Source organism: Rhizoctonia solani, chromosome 10 (assembly GCF_016906535.1).
Source record: "Rhizoctonia solani chromosome 10, complete sequence".
Lineage (NCBI taxonomy): Eukaryota > Fungi > Basidiomycota > Agaricomycetes > Cantharellales > Ceratobasidiaceae > Rhizoctonia > Rhizoctonia solani.
Window position 1 is genome coordinate 1,603,753 of NC_057379.1, and position 15,437 is coordinate 1,619,189.

Here is a 15,437-nt window from a genome sequence, read left to right on the forward strand (position 1 = left end):
GCGGGCAACCACGAACTCCCTTGCTTGTACCACGTACAGAACCTACAGATTACACATGCGAGCATGCCAGACCGAAGCATACATACAAGATGACAAGTTGCTCTGCCGGGAAACAGCTTTTAGAGACAAATTTATAGGCATACCTCTTAACGTGTTTCAAATCCCAAAAAAGAACGCCTATTCGCTGGTGCTGAGATACACGTCTAGTACACGTACTGGCTATCCAAGCATGCATAGTCACGAATCACTATGACACTATAGGCACCCTATTCGCCTTTACTTACAATGTGATATCGAAGTGATTTGGGGGTAGTCAAAGCCCCTCCACGCTTCTATTTAGAATCCATTGAGGCCGAGCCAGTGAGGAGGGAGGTAGAAGAGGAGTTATATCGCATACCGGACATAGCAAACTTCAACACCGCAAACTCTGCCGTCTCATTTTATTCCTTCTTTCGTGCAGTTTATCCCCTCCATTTCCTACGCTTGAATAGTCTTTGCATATCCACTACTGGCGAATTATTTTTAGCAGATTGATTGACGGCGTGATGTCGTTCACTTTGTGTCAAATCTATTTACGTAAACATTGAATCAAATACATAGACAGAGCTGCAACAAACGCTCTCTACTGGTACACTAGCTTAAAACGAAAGATGAAAAATAATATGCAAGAAAGGGTTGAGTGTGGAATTACCCTCGAGGTATCTGCACTCGTCCAATGAAAGAATAAGGAATGCAAGATGCCCACATTATCGGGGCCCACTCAATCCTAGCCCGCCTCCTCGACTACTCCTTATATCCAGAGGCCCCCGCCCTACGCCATCCCCAAGTTCAACCCCGCCAATCCTTCTGCCAATCTCCAATCCAACGAATCTCCTTCCTAATTCATCTTCATCGTCTTCGAGTACTTCCTCATCTGAATACGCCTCGTCGATTTCTTCCAACTCGTCTTCTATTGCTGAGCCTGCTCTTCTTCTAGAGACATTAGACAAGGGTGCAATCGGCCTGGGCGCACTCCCGTCTCCTCTGCTTTGTCTCCTGCTGTTCGGCGGTGCACGCATTGCCATATTGACCGTACCGACTACCGGACTTCCGCTTCCTAAACTACTCGCCAGGCTGGGTGGTGGGACAGAGGGGTATGTAAGGTTCGATCTTTGGGTCGCAAGTTCGTTTAGTGCGCCGTTCAAGCTCAGGACTCCGTTCAAGGGCTGCTGGGGTGGTGGTGGTGCAGAGGAGGGTGTGGTTAGAGTCGTAAACTGCGACCCTGTGCTAGGGAAAAACGGTTGTGTCGGGGAGAGGGAGTAGGATGGAGAGGAAGGAGGAGTCGAATCCGGTGCACTCTCTAAGTGCATTCTGATGGGCAGGGATGTAAATGGCAAGTCTGCAATGGACACAGAGTTCATAGATACCTCGTCTGAGATTGTACCCTAGGGATCGGGACTGCACTAGTAGCAGGTACAAGCCTCCTCGTCTCTACCGGTGAGCTAGAGATACTCCCTGAAGCTGACGAGCCCAGACCGATCAAACTCTCATACGGCAGTCCAAGCTATTTTACGGTTAGCCGCCTGCCCATTAGCACATAACCAAACAGCCTCACTCTGCGCCTATGCTCCAGCAGCTCCTGCCTATATATCTCATTGACCCTTGATACCCTGAGAAAATCGCGCTCGAGATCCGTGACTCGCGTTCGCAGTTGCGCATTCTCGGCGCGCATTGCTTCGAGCAACATTGGTTGAGACTCCAATCGAGCAATCTGTCTTGTTAATCGATCGATATGCTGGTCTCTCTCTCGATCATTTTGGGTCCCTTGTTTCTCTTCTCTTAACTATACTCCAAATTCAATTAGTTTAAAATAAGTCAAGCGGACAGTGGTTACCGACTCACCCGCTCGAGTTTCTGATAAAGTACGTTTGGAATTCTTTCTTCTTCTGCTTCGTAAGATAGTAGGACATCTTCTTCCGGTCTTTGATAAATCGAGCGCGGTTGGAAAGCGAGTGACGATGAGGCCATCGACGACGGTCGTGGTTACGATATTGACTGGGGCGTTTGGGATGTCACAACGTAGACAGGGCGCTTATTATGTGGCTATGCTTGGGCAATTCAAATTCAGCTTCCAGCACCAGCAAACTTGGCAAATTGTATGCTATTTATCGACTGGGAGCGCATCAAGATCAAGGTCAGTGAGAGCCCCCTCATTAGGTATCCTATAATGTATCATGACGAGCGAGGCTTATCCACTCGGATGGAACTTATGAGATGACCGTGGATGTCTAATAAGATTGTAGCTTGTCGTCCATCCCACAGTCGCAACAACTCAGCTAGGAGAGTATTAGAAGATATTCATCCGTGGAGTGTGAGTTTAAATAAGATCTCACAGGCTGTCTTCTAATTTAGGCACGTGGAGATCTTCACCATTATAATGCCTAGTCTTTCGGGATCTACGCGGGGGGACAGATCGGCACTGCATTCACGAGGCGTCGATGCCCTAGAGAACAGAGAAGCATCTTCTGGGCTTCGCGGTTCTGAACCGGCCTTTTGTGGACTCCGCCAAGTCAAATTCCCGCGGGTGCGTCAGCAAATAAAAATTCAATTTGCTCGTGAGTGCCTCCAGCCTGGGCTCGTGACAGCTTGAAAATGCGGGAAAAAAGCAGTGTTATCTTACAGCGTCCTTCCCCAGAATTTCCCCCCAAAAATGTTATATTTAGTAGACCGACCAATCGATGATGGAGATCTGAGATAAATGCGCGTTTGCGCAAATAATAGCCCCGTTTAAAAATGATTGTGAGGAACACCATATCACCTGCAGATGCGGTGATTATCAGGGGAAGTGGTACGTCTCCCGGATACTATGATTCACGTGCCACTCCCTTAGGGAGGCTTTCGATATTTCTAAGAGGCTATATCCCTCAGATCAATGAGGAGCAATCATGTGGAGATATAAAAGAGATGAGATATGCCTTGATCCCAAGGCATTGATGCTGAGCAATTCAAACTCATGTTCCTCTTCCGTCTGGTATCCATAAATATTATGGACATATGAGCCGCAGTGCACGGAGGTTACGGTCACGTGAGTCGTTCAGACTCTATCCCCATACTACGACCCCGGAATGGCGCACTGAACGCGAGGATTCAGCCTGTCCTCACGTTTTGAAGACCTAAAAGCCATCCCTAAAACTGCGTCGCATATTAATTTTTTTTATCTGTTTATTTAATTATTCATCTCACTATATATCTATTCCTATTACCTACCCGGACTGTGCGGCTCTCTGCCACTCCAAACCTTCGATCCGAGCGGTTGAGTCTTGGGTAGCCGCGAGCTCCCCCACTTGCACCGCGTACAGAATCCGCACAGCATATATGATAGCAACCAACGCATAGGTTAAGTAGAAAACATTGTAACTCTCTAAGGGGGGGGGAGCCTTAAGAGTTCTAGGAGTATTTCTCTTTTCGACGAGAGCTCACAGGTGGTTCACTAACGAAGTACAAATCATATGTCGAAGTTGAATTATAATATAGCATGTCTTCAGCTGATAAGTCATTTCTTGTAACGCTGATAAGAGGTTCTGGGGCAAAGTCGGAGTATGGCCAACCTGGAAAGCTTGTATTTCCCAGCAAGCATGAATCATCCTCTGAATCCACATTTTTAGTCCCCCCCCCAAAAAAAAAAAAAACCTGGCCCTATGTTTGACTTGGGATTCCTGGTGGATACAGTCATTTCTCACACATTCAACTGATAAGCGCCCACATATAATCGTATCGCATTGATGACAACGCTGCAGCATACAACAAAGTCTACCTCACAACATCACCACCCAAACCAGCTTCGTACTCGTAGGTTCTAGCCTACTAGTTGACTTTTCCGAGGCCAGCGTTGGACGTAACATAAGATGGAACCTGGGCAGGATCCATGATCGAGGCACTCTTTACCGTCGACTAGCAGTAAACAGATTAGTATAATTCGCATGATGAACTCGTGGTGTAACTCACCGCAGTGAAAGAGCTCAGAATGCCGCTGTTAGCCGTATTGGTGAGGCTACCCGACCCACCCGCCCTTGAAGCGCTAATTTAGTAGTAAGAAGTGGAATTTGAGTGAGGATCCACTCACAATGTGTTTGACACGCAGTTTCGGCCCAGAGAACCAGAGCATTGGGAGTTCATGGACGAGGATGTGGGTGCGAATGCAGCTCCCTTTGTGCTTCCGGTGGACGGTGTCTTGACCTGCATATCAACCAGAGCTTAGTTCAAGCCTCGCCACTATGAAAAATACTAAATACCTTGTTGAAGTAGTTGCCCTCAATCAAGATCTTGGATCCGGTATCGGCATCGATTGCATGGCCAGTGATGTCGTTGAAGTAGCTTAGTTATCACTTATCTTAGCACCAATCGACTGACACATGAGGAGCAAAACTTACTTGTTGTACATGTGCAAGGTCACTGTCCCATGAAAGATGGTCAACATGCAACGTCATATCTTTATACACATGGACTTGATACTTACGAGTGTATCCGTTAGTACCTCCAATATGGGGCCCACGGCCACTATGAACATTGACTCAGTACGCTTATCGGTTGGATTCTGATGCTATCATACTTACGCGGTGAAATACATGCTAGACGCGACTATGTTAATATTCATCTTTCGCCAGTATTTGAGGTACTTACTAGTTACGAGCAAAAGTGATTTGGTCTCCATTGCCAGCGAACAATAGAGCCCAGTAATGATGTTCTAATGAAACGCGGAAAGCTCTTAGCGGCCGGTAGATACATGTGATAGACGTAACTTACGATCACATCCAGTTCTGTATTTGAGGAGGGATCAAAAAGTGTCAAACGACCTTGTGTTCTCAGCTCATAGTATGAGTACTTACGACCAGGTACTGTATTAGTTAGATGTCAGCCTTAAGCTACAGCCGTATTGGAAAATGCTACTCACGATTGACCATCAAAGTAGTTGTTAGAGATAGTGACTTGCTTTGCGGCACCGAAGCCCTACATAATGGAAGTAAGTCCATCAATCATGCGATAGTAGAGCTGACGTGTAGCTTACGGTAGCGATAAACTGGCGACCAACGTTCTTGAACTAGAAATCGCCATTATAAATGTTTGTGAATCAGGACAAGAAGAGTATGAGGGATGAAGGAACGTACGTAGTTGTGGTCGACCTAGATGTGAAATTATTGATCAGCCTCAATTTTAATCCAACTTGGAGGCTGAAGGTGCTCACCCAGACTTTGCTAGAGTTATCAATGTATAGGGCATCACCTCCCCAAACGTATTGGGGATTGAGGTCCGAGATACGAATGTTTTGGATGATCACGTTGCTAACATTGCTCAGCGTCAAGCCCTTCCCTTTGCTAAAAAAGGAAAGTCAAGTAAGAGGGCTGATAAATCGAGGCAAAAGGATACACTTGCATCCAGCCAGAGGTGCCTTTCCCAACAATCGTCTTGTTAGACTTCACTTTGATACCAGAGGTACCAGCCTTCTTGTAGGTAGCAGTAGTCTATCGGAGCGATGTAAACGCATGGGCGCAAGGATGATGAGATATGTACTCACCGAAGCACTCGATCCACATCCACTTCCTGTGTCGAGAATGAGCTGAGGGTTTGGCGAGCAAGTCCACGACTTGCACATTTTCCCACTGATATTCCCCTGCAATTAATTTCGATGAGTTAAATACCTACATTTGTATATGTAGTTAAGTGATCTGATAGGGCTTACCTCAGTATCGGTAAAGTCATACGTGCGATCCAACAGAATATTCCGGGTGACGTTATCCTCTAGCCTATAACCACATGATGTCAGGTCATATCGTGTGCTAGTCTAAATGTAACTTACCAGCTCTTAAGTTGAGCAGCAGACGTAGGGATGGCCTGGGCAGCGCTGTTGCCTCCGGTGGTACCAGTCGCGTACCCGAAGGGGCTACCAACAGCCGCGACATTCTTCGCGGCAAGGAGGGCAATCGCCAAGGAGGTGAGGGAGATCATACTGAGTGAAAAAGATATGCAACCTGGTGGATTGAGTAAATGTGAAGAGAGAGATATGAAGAGGTGACACTCTCTTGCGGATGTTATATATTCTTTGTGCTGTACGTATCGCAAAATGTTGCATTGCTGACCCGGTGCGAGATCGGGCACACTTTCCCTAGTTTCTTTTTTTTCGCCTAGCACATGGTCCAGATATGGTCATGCAATTAGAACACTGGAGCACATGGTTCCTCGTGTGTACATCGAGGAGAAGAAGTTTCTGATTTTGAAGATGAAACAGGAAGTCAGGTGGGCCAGGGGATGCATCTGATTGGCTGCCCGTGATCAACCATACTTGCTTCAAACCTGCGTGACAGATTTCCAAATAAAGTGAATATGTGAATTTGAACTCAAGCTATGATACCCCGTGGTATGGTGAGACGAAAGCGCCATTGACGTCCAAGCAGAAAAGGATTTCGTTACCAGAATAACATGAACAATGTGTGTGACTGCCGGAGTTGGTGGCATTTATAGACATACCGCCTTCATCCCAGTATGGTATCCTTGTGCTAGCAAAGACATGCTCTCTCCAATGACAATTCAGATAACTCACTAGAAATTGTAATCAGTTTGAAAAGCCTCAGTCTGTTATTGATCTACAACAACGCGCGTGCGTATCGGGCCACTATTCGAGCATGGCTTGGCACCGGTTGAGAAGCGTCCACGAACTCTCGTTTATCGAATCGGAAATTTGATTAGTCCGTTTCCACGCTCGGAAGTTATCCGGAGCGCCAAGTCCAAGCTCTTAATCAAAACGCACCTGGCAACCTGCTTAATTGGATTCGGAGAAAAAACATGTCTCGTTGATGAAATGAGGGCCAGAACTTCCTTATTCTTCCTAATTGATAAACTGCGTTGGATTCATCCGTCATGTCGTGAAATTGGAAGAATGCCAAGCTGCGCATCCTATACAGATTGTCCTTTCTGGCTGAGATTTTAAGGAGATTTTAAGGCTTCGTAGAGGGATTGTTGAATTTGGGGCTCGACTCGAGCGTGACAAATATATGCACCTCTTTCTGGGAGAAACGTGTGTGATGGTGCACTTGCACTCTCTCAGGCCATGACTACCCCTGTTCAGACCTCGGAGAGCTTTTTCGCGGAGTATCTAAAAGGGTTACTTACCCCGGGCTTGAGACGAAATTGACTTTATGAAAAGGTAATTTGGAAACCGACCCGACGATCATATTGGTTTGCAACACCACATCGAGACTGGCAACCGCCCCCCTAATTTTACTATTCCAGTGATTTGTAACATGCAAACAATTGATGAAGAAGTTTCTCAGATTGCTACCTGAGTATCAGAACGGAGAAACCTATCCGAACTCGTTATAATGCATTTAACAGGTCTTAAGAGTACTAAGTACTAGTCGTTCCGTGCTGACTTGATGAAATTACGACACCTACTGAGGGCCTCCACGGTCCCGTTTGCTTTGATATTATAATGCAGGTACTTGGATTTCCTACTTAGAAGTCGGTGGAGATGGCATGTCACATTCTACGAGACATAGTTCAGATAATTATGCCGTAGAGATACGCGCACCTTCAGTTAAGGAGTATATTGAATGATCACGTTATGGTCTTTTGAAAAATAGGGGTGTAGAAAATGTGCATATAAAAAGATGAATTAAATTCCACATGGTCTTCAATGTGCACTGTTTCTTACGTAGGGCTATTTGCTTGAGTTTCTGGAAATGCAGGAGCCCAGGGTCGGGCGGAGATTTGCATGTACATCCCTGGGGACACTTATGCATACATACCATCACACCCCCTTTTTGTATACTGTAGGCTCGCACTATTCGTGCGCCTTTATCTATCCCTCCTACTACAGAGATACCTCACCCTTAGGGAGGGCGTTTGCCCCGGCCTTGCTTTATTCTATGCAATATCTATGCATTCTCTCATTGTAATTGTCTACAGTCTACGAACACACAGGGTCTGTGGATCGGAGCCCGCAGAGACGCAAGAACCCAGACTTATGTGTGGGTCGCGTAGGGCCCCAAGTACTTAGTAACATGATCATCACTCGAGCTCATTCAACTAGACTTCCACAGTGCATTCGACACCTCATCGCGCTTTTGTTTCCCTCTTTTCCCACCCGCCTTCCCACCCGCTCGCTTCTACTCCCCGTCTCGTGAGCCGTCATCCCCCCTAGAGCTTTCTCATCGTCCCTCCTCCACGCTCGACTATCGTCGGGCTTGGCCACCCACCCGCGAGTTCTGCTCGCGTCTCGGTGCCCCAGCTCTCGTCCGCGCACTCAGTGCCGGATACTCTACCCATGCTGGTATTTGACGATGGTCTTGTGCACACATATGTACATATCTACCTCTATGCTAATCTTACATCGATAAAAAACGCGAAGCCACCAGAGCCTAAGTTTCTTCCACAACACTTGTCGCGTCGGTGCACGAGCTCCACCCACATTATACAGACTCAAGACACACTTGGCCTTGGACCGGTACAGTGAGAGAGAGAGGGGGGGATAGATATGATACGATAAGTAGGAAACGACCTGGACCAGTGGACGAAGAGGAATGGGGGCCAGAGAGGCGGAACGCCGAACCGGGGTGCCACCGGGGCCGCGCCACCGAGCGAGTTGGGTGGGCGCCCAAACCAGGTCGAATGCTAGTAGAAGGGGTGGGAGGGCGGGACTCACAGAAAAAGTGGAAAACGAGTGAATGATGCTGCGAGTGACGGCGCGCTCGCAGGATGTGGTATGGATAGAAAAAGGGACAAGAGGCGCAAGCGCCGAGTTATGGAATTAAACATGGATGGTAAACACAATACATGGGCGGATAGTGCCGAACTAAGTCCCTGGCCTGGGCGGCCCAGTATAAGTTTTGCGGCCTCCGTGGGCTCCGGTGAAAAACTCCACTTATTGGATCAAAACCACACGAAGGCATTGGCGCCGGTCGATTAACCATTTATTAGATATGTGCTAGCACGACCGAAGGAGACTTGATGTAAAAATGCATATAACACAGCACTATAATTACACGTTTCCCGCTACAAAAAATGATTCTCCATATGCATTGATGCTCTTGGTTCAAAAAATGGGGTGTTACAATACTGCAGATGGTATATCGCCGCACGACCTATCGGACAAGTCGACCGTCGCTGGCGGGTCATCATATTCCACCATTCACCCATCCCATCGATCCATTCCCCTCGTCGAACGCACCCACCTCACAGTTGGCGCTATCGACATTATTTCCTGCCGTGCCTCTGCATCATTTCCCTTCAGTCTCCCTCGGAACTCGGGCTTGTGCAATTTAAGCATTTGTAGTCGGAACAGCCCAGCCAACTTCTTGAACTCGTCTACGTCTATCACACATTTTCTCATATATAGCCGACTCAGCTGTCCTAGCCCCTCATAGTTTTCGACTTCAGAGATTGGAGCCTCTAGTATCTGCAGATATTCCAACCCAAGCGTACGTATGTTCCCGGGCGACTTGGTCATCAACTCATCAACTGAAAGACGCTGGTCGAATAACGATCGACCAAGGATATACAAACTGGTTACATTCGTCCGCTCCAGAAATGCCGCAACCGTTGTACAGTACAGCGGCGCATTGAACTCTTGCTGCATCTGGAACGTGAACTGTAGTGGCTTTGTTCCGGGCGCGAGTAACGGAAGAACTACGTCGTATACATCGCGTGACATTTCGTCTAAGCTCAGTTCTTCCAGCTCGTTGAGAGGAACAGGTGCTAATCCGTTGATTTCGTCTTTGCCAATCACGATAATGTTAATGTGCAGTACGCGAAGCGCAGGAGAAGCTAGAAGCATGTCCCTAAGTTTGTCGACATGAATGTGGGGCTTACGACCGCGCTTTGATCGAGTGAACAAAAGGTGGAGTTTGACAAGGCCATGGTAGGCTGGACTGGACCAAGGAAAGAAATTGTTACTCAGGCGCAACGATGTGATGGGACGTAAGATAGAGTCTAGCAGCTGTTGCGATACACCGCATGACTCGGCTGTAGGAAGCTCCCAGTCGTCTGTTCCCTCGATACCAATTCCCTGTTGTGTGCGCCTACAGTGATTCGTAACACATAAACTGTAGAAATAACTTGTACATACTAGAACAATCTAGTATCTTCCATGTAATCGAGTCAGTGCAAACTAACCAATAAGCTATATGCGCAGTAAAGCGCAGTAAGTACGCGTCACCCCTATAAGTGACTCGACTGGTTGGTTCACGGGTATATAAGGGGGGCTTGTTCTGCCTCCTAACGACTCATCCTATTCTCTCTCAATCTCACTCTCGTTCATACTTTGTAATTAGTTAGATCTTAATATATATTTGTTTCTATATACATTTTACTTCTTTCTACAGGTTATGAGCCCCGCCTGAACGCTTATAGCCTACTTGTACATAGAAACCTATATATACATACCGAGTACTCAACCTAACCCTTAGTCACTATGACTGACCCCTCAGGAGCAAATGCCGGCGGCGCTGGCAGTTTGCATCGGATCCCTCCCTTACGAGGAGCCAACAACTATAACGTTTGGCGTATCCAAATGGAGGACGTACTCACCGACCTCGATTTATATGGACACGCAGACGGATCGAAACTTAAACCGAACTCTAAGGTAGAAGTTGCGATCACCGGCCGTAAAGACGATGAAGGTAACCGCTTACCTGACTTGGAAGTCGACAGCGACAACCCCTTATATGCGTCTTGGATTAAAGCCGACCGCAAAGCGCTATTGAACATAAGACTAAGAGTTGACGGAAGTGTACTTACTCACATACAAGGTTGTACAACTGCCGCCGACGCCTGGTCTACGTTAGAAGCCACATTCCAAGTCAAAGGTACTGTTGGACTCATTGACTTACGGAGACGATTCTTCAGTCATTGGATGACCGATGGTGAAGACATCGAGGAACACATCCAGCGAATGCGCGGATGGTACCAACAAATAAACAGTATCAGTAAGGACTCATGCACTGAGGTCGATTGGATAACAACGCTCATTGCAAGCTTACCTGATAGCTGGGATACGTTTACGCAATCTGTAAACTTCCAATTTGATCTAGACGACAAGAACAAACAAGCAAATCAAATCAGCAATTTGAGGTCACAAATATTAGCAGAATCCCACCAAAGAAATACTAGAGGTACTGATGGAAAGGCATTCTTTAGTACAAACAAATCAACTGTAAATAGAGCTATACGTACCAATGGTAAAGGTCCAGATAAGACTAAGTCAAAATGCAACAACTGCGGACGACTCGGCCATTGGATAGCTGAGTGCCAAAGCCCCGGCGGAGGTGCATTCAAATCAGGAAATAAAGGTAATGGACAAAACAGACAAATAAACTTACCAAATAAAACCCAATTTAACAATGCTAGAACGCATATAGCCGTGGAAAAGTCCACATCAGCCGACTACGCATTCTTGACCATTGAGGAATCATATGGAACCATTAGTAAGCTAACAAACTCATGGATAGCCAATAGCGGAACAACGACTCACATATCTAACAACTGGAACTTATTTTCCAAATATAGTAAGTCATTGGGACATGTATCTGGCGTATCCAGAAGCAAACCAATAATCAGCCAAGGGACAATAGAACTTGAATGTCTCAGTGACCCCGAGACAAACAAGTACGTTACTATTAGACTTACTAATGTAGCTCATGTGCCAAGCTCACCTGTGAACCTTATCAGTCTATCTTTGATAACTGATAAAGGCCTCCAAGTTTCAATGGATTGAGACTGCTTAGTAATATATGGGCCAAACAATGAATGTATTACTTATGGTTCAAAGCTCAAAGAACGTGCAAAAGGGAATTTGTGGAAAATAAATGCGCGCTACATTAACAAACAAAACGCAAACAATAAGTCCACTGAACTGGCACTCCTTAAACAAACTGGTTGAACTTGGTTCGACTGGCATAAAGTTCTTGGGCACATTGGCCCGCAAGCTCTCCAACGCCTAAAAAACACCAACGCTGTAAAAGGTATGGAAATAGCTGACAATGCCATTGGACTTAACTTTGAATGTGATGTATGCGCACAAACAAAGGCCCACACACAACCATTCCCCAAAGAATTGGCGACAAAAGTCTCCAATATAGGTGAGTTAGTAGTAACCAATGTATGGGGACCGGCCCAAACTCCTTCAATTGGTCAATACAAGTACTATGTATCATTCACGGATGTAGCTACACGATTTACTTGTTTAGGTTTCTTAAGACACAAAGATGAAACATTGAACGAATATAAATCATTCAAAGCAATACTAAATACACAAAAAGATAAGAAAATCAAGAAAGTTTGCTTTGATAATGGTAGGGAATTTGTGAATAAAGACTGGATCAAGCATGCCGCTCAAAGGGGGACTATTTTGGAAACTACGGCCCCATATTCAGCCCAACAAAACAGCATCGCTGAAAGGTTGAATTGAACACTCACCAAGAAAGCACAAGCCATGCTACTCGAGTCAAACGCCCCAAAGTTTCTTTGGAGCAAGGCCATAGCATACGCATGCTACCTAAAGAATTGTGTGCCTACGCAAGTGCACGGAACATTCTGGAAAATGCCCTACAAAGCCTTCTGGGGCATTAAACCTAACGTTAATACGCTCCGTCCTTGGGGAAGTAAGTGCTACGTACTAAATCAAGGTGGAGACTTGTCTAAGCTTGACCCTAAGACAACAACCACAATATTTGTGGGCATATCAGACGTCCAAGGAAAGAGCTGGCAGTACTACAAGTCAGGATCAAACTGCATATTGCACTTGCAAAACGTCACCTTTCCGAGTCATGCACAAATCAAAGAAGTCGATAACGGCAAACCCAAACTGGGAGAATTGGTTGCTCCGCCCGCTGAGGGGGAGATGACGCAAGCTAACAGCGCTGCGCAACAACCAATAGAAAATACTAGAACAGGGGGAGCGCATGTAGATAGTGAAGAAATAAAAATCAAAAAATTAGAACATACAGGTATAAAAACCAAACCGCTGAGCAACAAATCAACATCCAACAAACCAACTCAACCTATTCAGCAATTGCTCAATCAACCTGTTGTTCCCAAACCTACCACTGTTTGCAACAATCCTGTTATGCGCACTGGTAATAATTCTATTTCTAACTCTACTCTACAAACAATCAATGCGCTCAAAGGTAACGTCTCAACCGGAGCCCAAACCCGCAGTAGGAATCCTAACCCTACTCACGTCTCCCTCCAACAAGAACGTGGCGGAGTCAGGATTAAACTCCCCAACAACGTTGCGACAGGTCAGCTTAATAACCAAGCAACAAATGAGACTACTAACCTTGTACTAGACCTCCCCAACGCCGCAAGCATGCACTCTGACAGCTCCAACATTGATCTTGACGCATATACCTTCTCCACCAACACCTCCTCCATACTCTCCGCCCCTACCATCCCGTCCAAGCTTGCCTACCCGCTGGCAACCCCGCCAGCGACCAAACTGGACACGTCCTTATCCAACTTGCTCAACAATTGATTCAGCTACCTCAACCTATCCAAATCAACTTCAACCAAATTGGATACCACCCTGGCAACACCCGGGGATGTGGAACACGAATGGGCCTATGCCGCCAAGCTATCCGCGCCCAACAACCACCCGACTGTTGCGGAAGCGCTTGCCGGACCGGACGCAGAGGAATGGCAAAAAGCCATGGCAAAGGAGGTTAGTACATTCAAGAAAATGGATACATACAATCTCACCAATCTACCACCCGGACACAAGGCAATTGGAAACGCATGGGTATTCACACTCAAGCGTAACGCCAACGGCACACCAGCCCGCTACAAGGGACAACTAGTAGCCCAAGGTTTCAGCCAACAACCTGGTATTGACTTTGATGAGACGTTTGCACCTGTAGTACGTCTTGACTCAATACAATTACTGTTATCCATTGCTAACCAAAATGATTGGGATATTCGACAGCTCAATGTTAATTCTGCGTACCTACATGCAAAAGTAAACAAAGAATTATACATGCAACAGATCCCATATTTTGAAGACGGTACGAATCAAGTATTAAAACTAAAACGTTCAATTTACGGTCTGAAACAAGCAGGCCGCATGTGGAACAAACTATACAATACCAAGCTCAAAAGCCTTGGATACTCGCCATGCCTTACTGACGCGTGCGTGTACAAACGCATGGTCAACACTGAGGGTGAGCTTTGCATATCCATTATTGCTACGCACGTTGACAATTCTATTGTTATTACTTCACGCAATCACACTGAATCTGCCATAGCCAAACTCTTACACAAATTCAACATGCAAGACTTAGGAAATATCCATCATTTCCTAGGCATTGCTATTGTTCAAAACCGTAAGTCCGGCACCATCCACCTCAACCAGAAAACTTACATCAAGAACCTAGCAATCATTGCAGGACTCAACAACGCTTACCCGGCCGACACACCAATCAGTCCAATGACTCAACTCACGCAATACAAAGGTACCAAACCAAAATTCAATTATGGTACGTACATAGGCAAGTTACTATATGCTGCTCTATGTACCTGACCAGACATTGCTTACGCTGTTGCTCACTTAGCACAATTCACTACGTGCTACGGACCCGCACACGTGACTGCTGTCAATTGCGTGGTTTGATACCTCAAAGGCACTTTGGCCCTTGGACTAACGTATTGGCAATCAACAAACAACTTTGGTGAAATCGGCTATTCTGATGCCAACTGGGGAAGCAATTTACTTGATCGTAAGTCAATCTCTGGTCACGTCTTTCTATTAGGCAGCGCTGCTATTTCTTGGTCAGCTAAGAAGCAGGCCACCATTGCTTTATTGACAATGGAGGCCAAATACATGTCGTTATCTCACGCATGTACTCAAGCCTTATTGTTGTGCACCACTGTAAGGTGGGCACACGCTGGTGGAGTGGGCGCTTAAGGCCGTACTACTACAGGCAACACATATGTAATCTAACTACTAAGGCTATTCTACTTCCGCTTAAGGCGGACTACTACTGTTAACTATTGCGAGGGGGCCGTAGGCCTGGAGGTGTGGTGAGTTAAACAAGGGTGGTGAACGTCTAAGTACTACTGGGGGCCGGCTACTTAGCTGGCTGACTAATCCTCCTCAATGAATATGAGACGAGGTAAAATTGACTTGGTATTCCCAAGCAATTTCCCTGCTGTATATATAGACAACGCACACTATCTACATGGTCTGTGCGCGTGAGAGAAAGAAGTAAGAAGACAAAGTGAGAAGCGTGCTGCGGGCTGCGCAGAAGCGTGGATTTCTCCTAAGCGCCCTTGGCACGGCATCTCGGCGCGGCATCTCGGTATAATAAGCGCCGAGATCACGTGATTGAAAAACATAAGATATCAAGTCCGTAAAAAATACTAAAAATAATAGAAAATTCGTCCGATTCTGATGGTATTGTTAAGGAGGTTATAAC

General features: G+C 46.2%; 4 protein-coding genes across 4 annotated transcripts; 1 reads left to right on the forward strand and 3 right to left on the reverse strand.

Moving 5' to 3' along the window:
• Positions 1–746: 746 nt before the first annotated feature.
• On the reverse strand, positions 747–2,007 carry RhiXN_08666 (uncharacterized protein; the record flags this gene model as incomplete). The annotated part of the gene is made up of 4 exons (XM_043328482.1): positions 747–1,350; positions 1,407–1,543; positions 1,595–1,822; positions 1,882–2,007. 4 exons carry the CDS (start codon positions 2,005–2,007, stop codon positions 747–749), a joined length of 1,095 nt encoding a protein of 364 aa, XP_043183867.1.
• Positions 2,008–3,843: 1,836 nt separating this feature from the next.
• On the reverse strand, positions 3,844–5,982 carry RhiXN_08667 (pectate lyase; the record flags this gene model as incomplete). The annotated part of the gene is made up of 18 exons (XM_043328483.1): positions 3,844–3,930; positions 3,985–4,048; positions 4,103–4,215; positions 4,272–4,353; positions 4,410–4,431; positions 4,496–4,536; positions 4,593–4,607; positions 4,660–4,723; positions 4,783–4,796; positions 4,866–4,874; positions 4,931–4,986; positions 5,045–5,077; positions 5,145–5,159; positions 5,222–5,351; positions 5,404–5,498; positions 5,552–5,647; positions 5,717–5,780; positions 5,834–5,982. 18 exons carry the CDS (start codon positions 5,980–5,982, stop codon positions 3,844–3,846), a joined length of 1,149 nt encoding a protein of 382 aa, XP_043183868.1.
• Positions 5,983–9,160: 3,178 nt separating this feature from the next.
• RhiXN_08668 (uncharacterized protein) lies at positions 9,161–10,119 on the reverse strand (the record flags this gene model as incomplete). The annotated part of the gene is made up of 2 exons (XM_043328484.1): positions 9,161–10,049; positions 10,103–10,119. The coding sequence occupies 2 exons, from the start codon at positions 10,117–10,119 to the stop codon at positions 9,161–9,163; spliced, it is 906 nt and encodes a 301-aa protein (XP_043183869.1).
• Positions 10,120–10,441: 322 nt separating this feature from the next.
• RhiXN_08669 (Retrovirus-related Pol polyprotein from transposon TNT 1-94) lies at positions 10,442–14,632 on the forward strand (the record flags this gene model as incomplete). Its single annotated transcript, XM_043328485.1, has 8 exons — positions 10,442–11,038; positions 13,037–13,268; positions 13,317–13,473; positions 13,507–13,882; positions 13,949–14,027; positions 14,082–14,345; positions 14,397–14,498; positions 14,547–14,632. The coding sequence occupies 8 exons, from the start codon at positions 10,442–10,444 to the stop codon at positions 14,630–14,632; spliced, it is 1,893 nt and encodes a 630-aa protein (XP_043183870.1).
• Between the last annotated feature and the right edge of the window lie 805 nt (positions 14,633–15,437).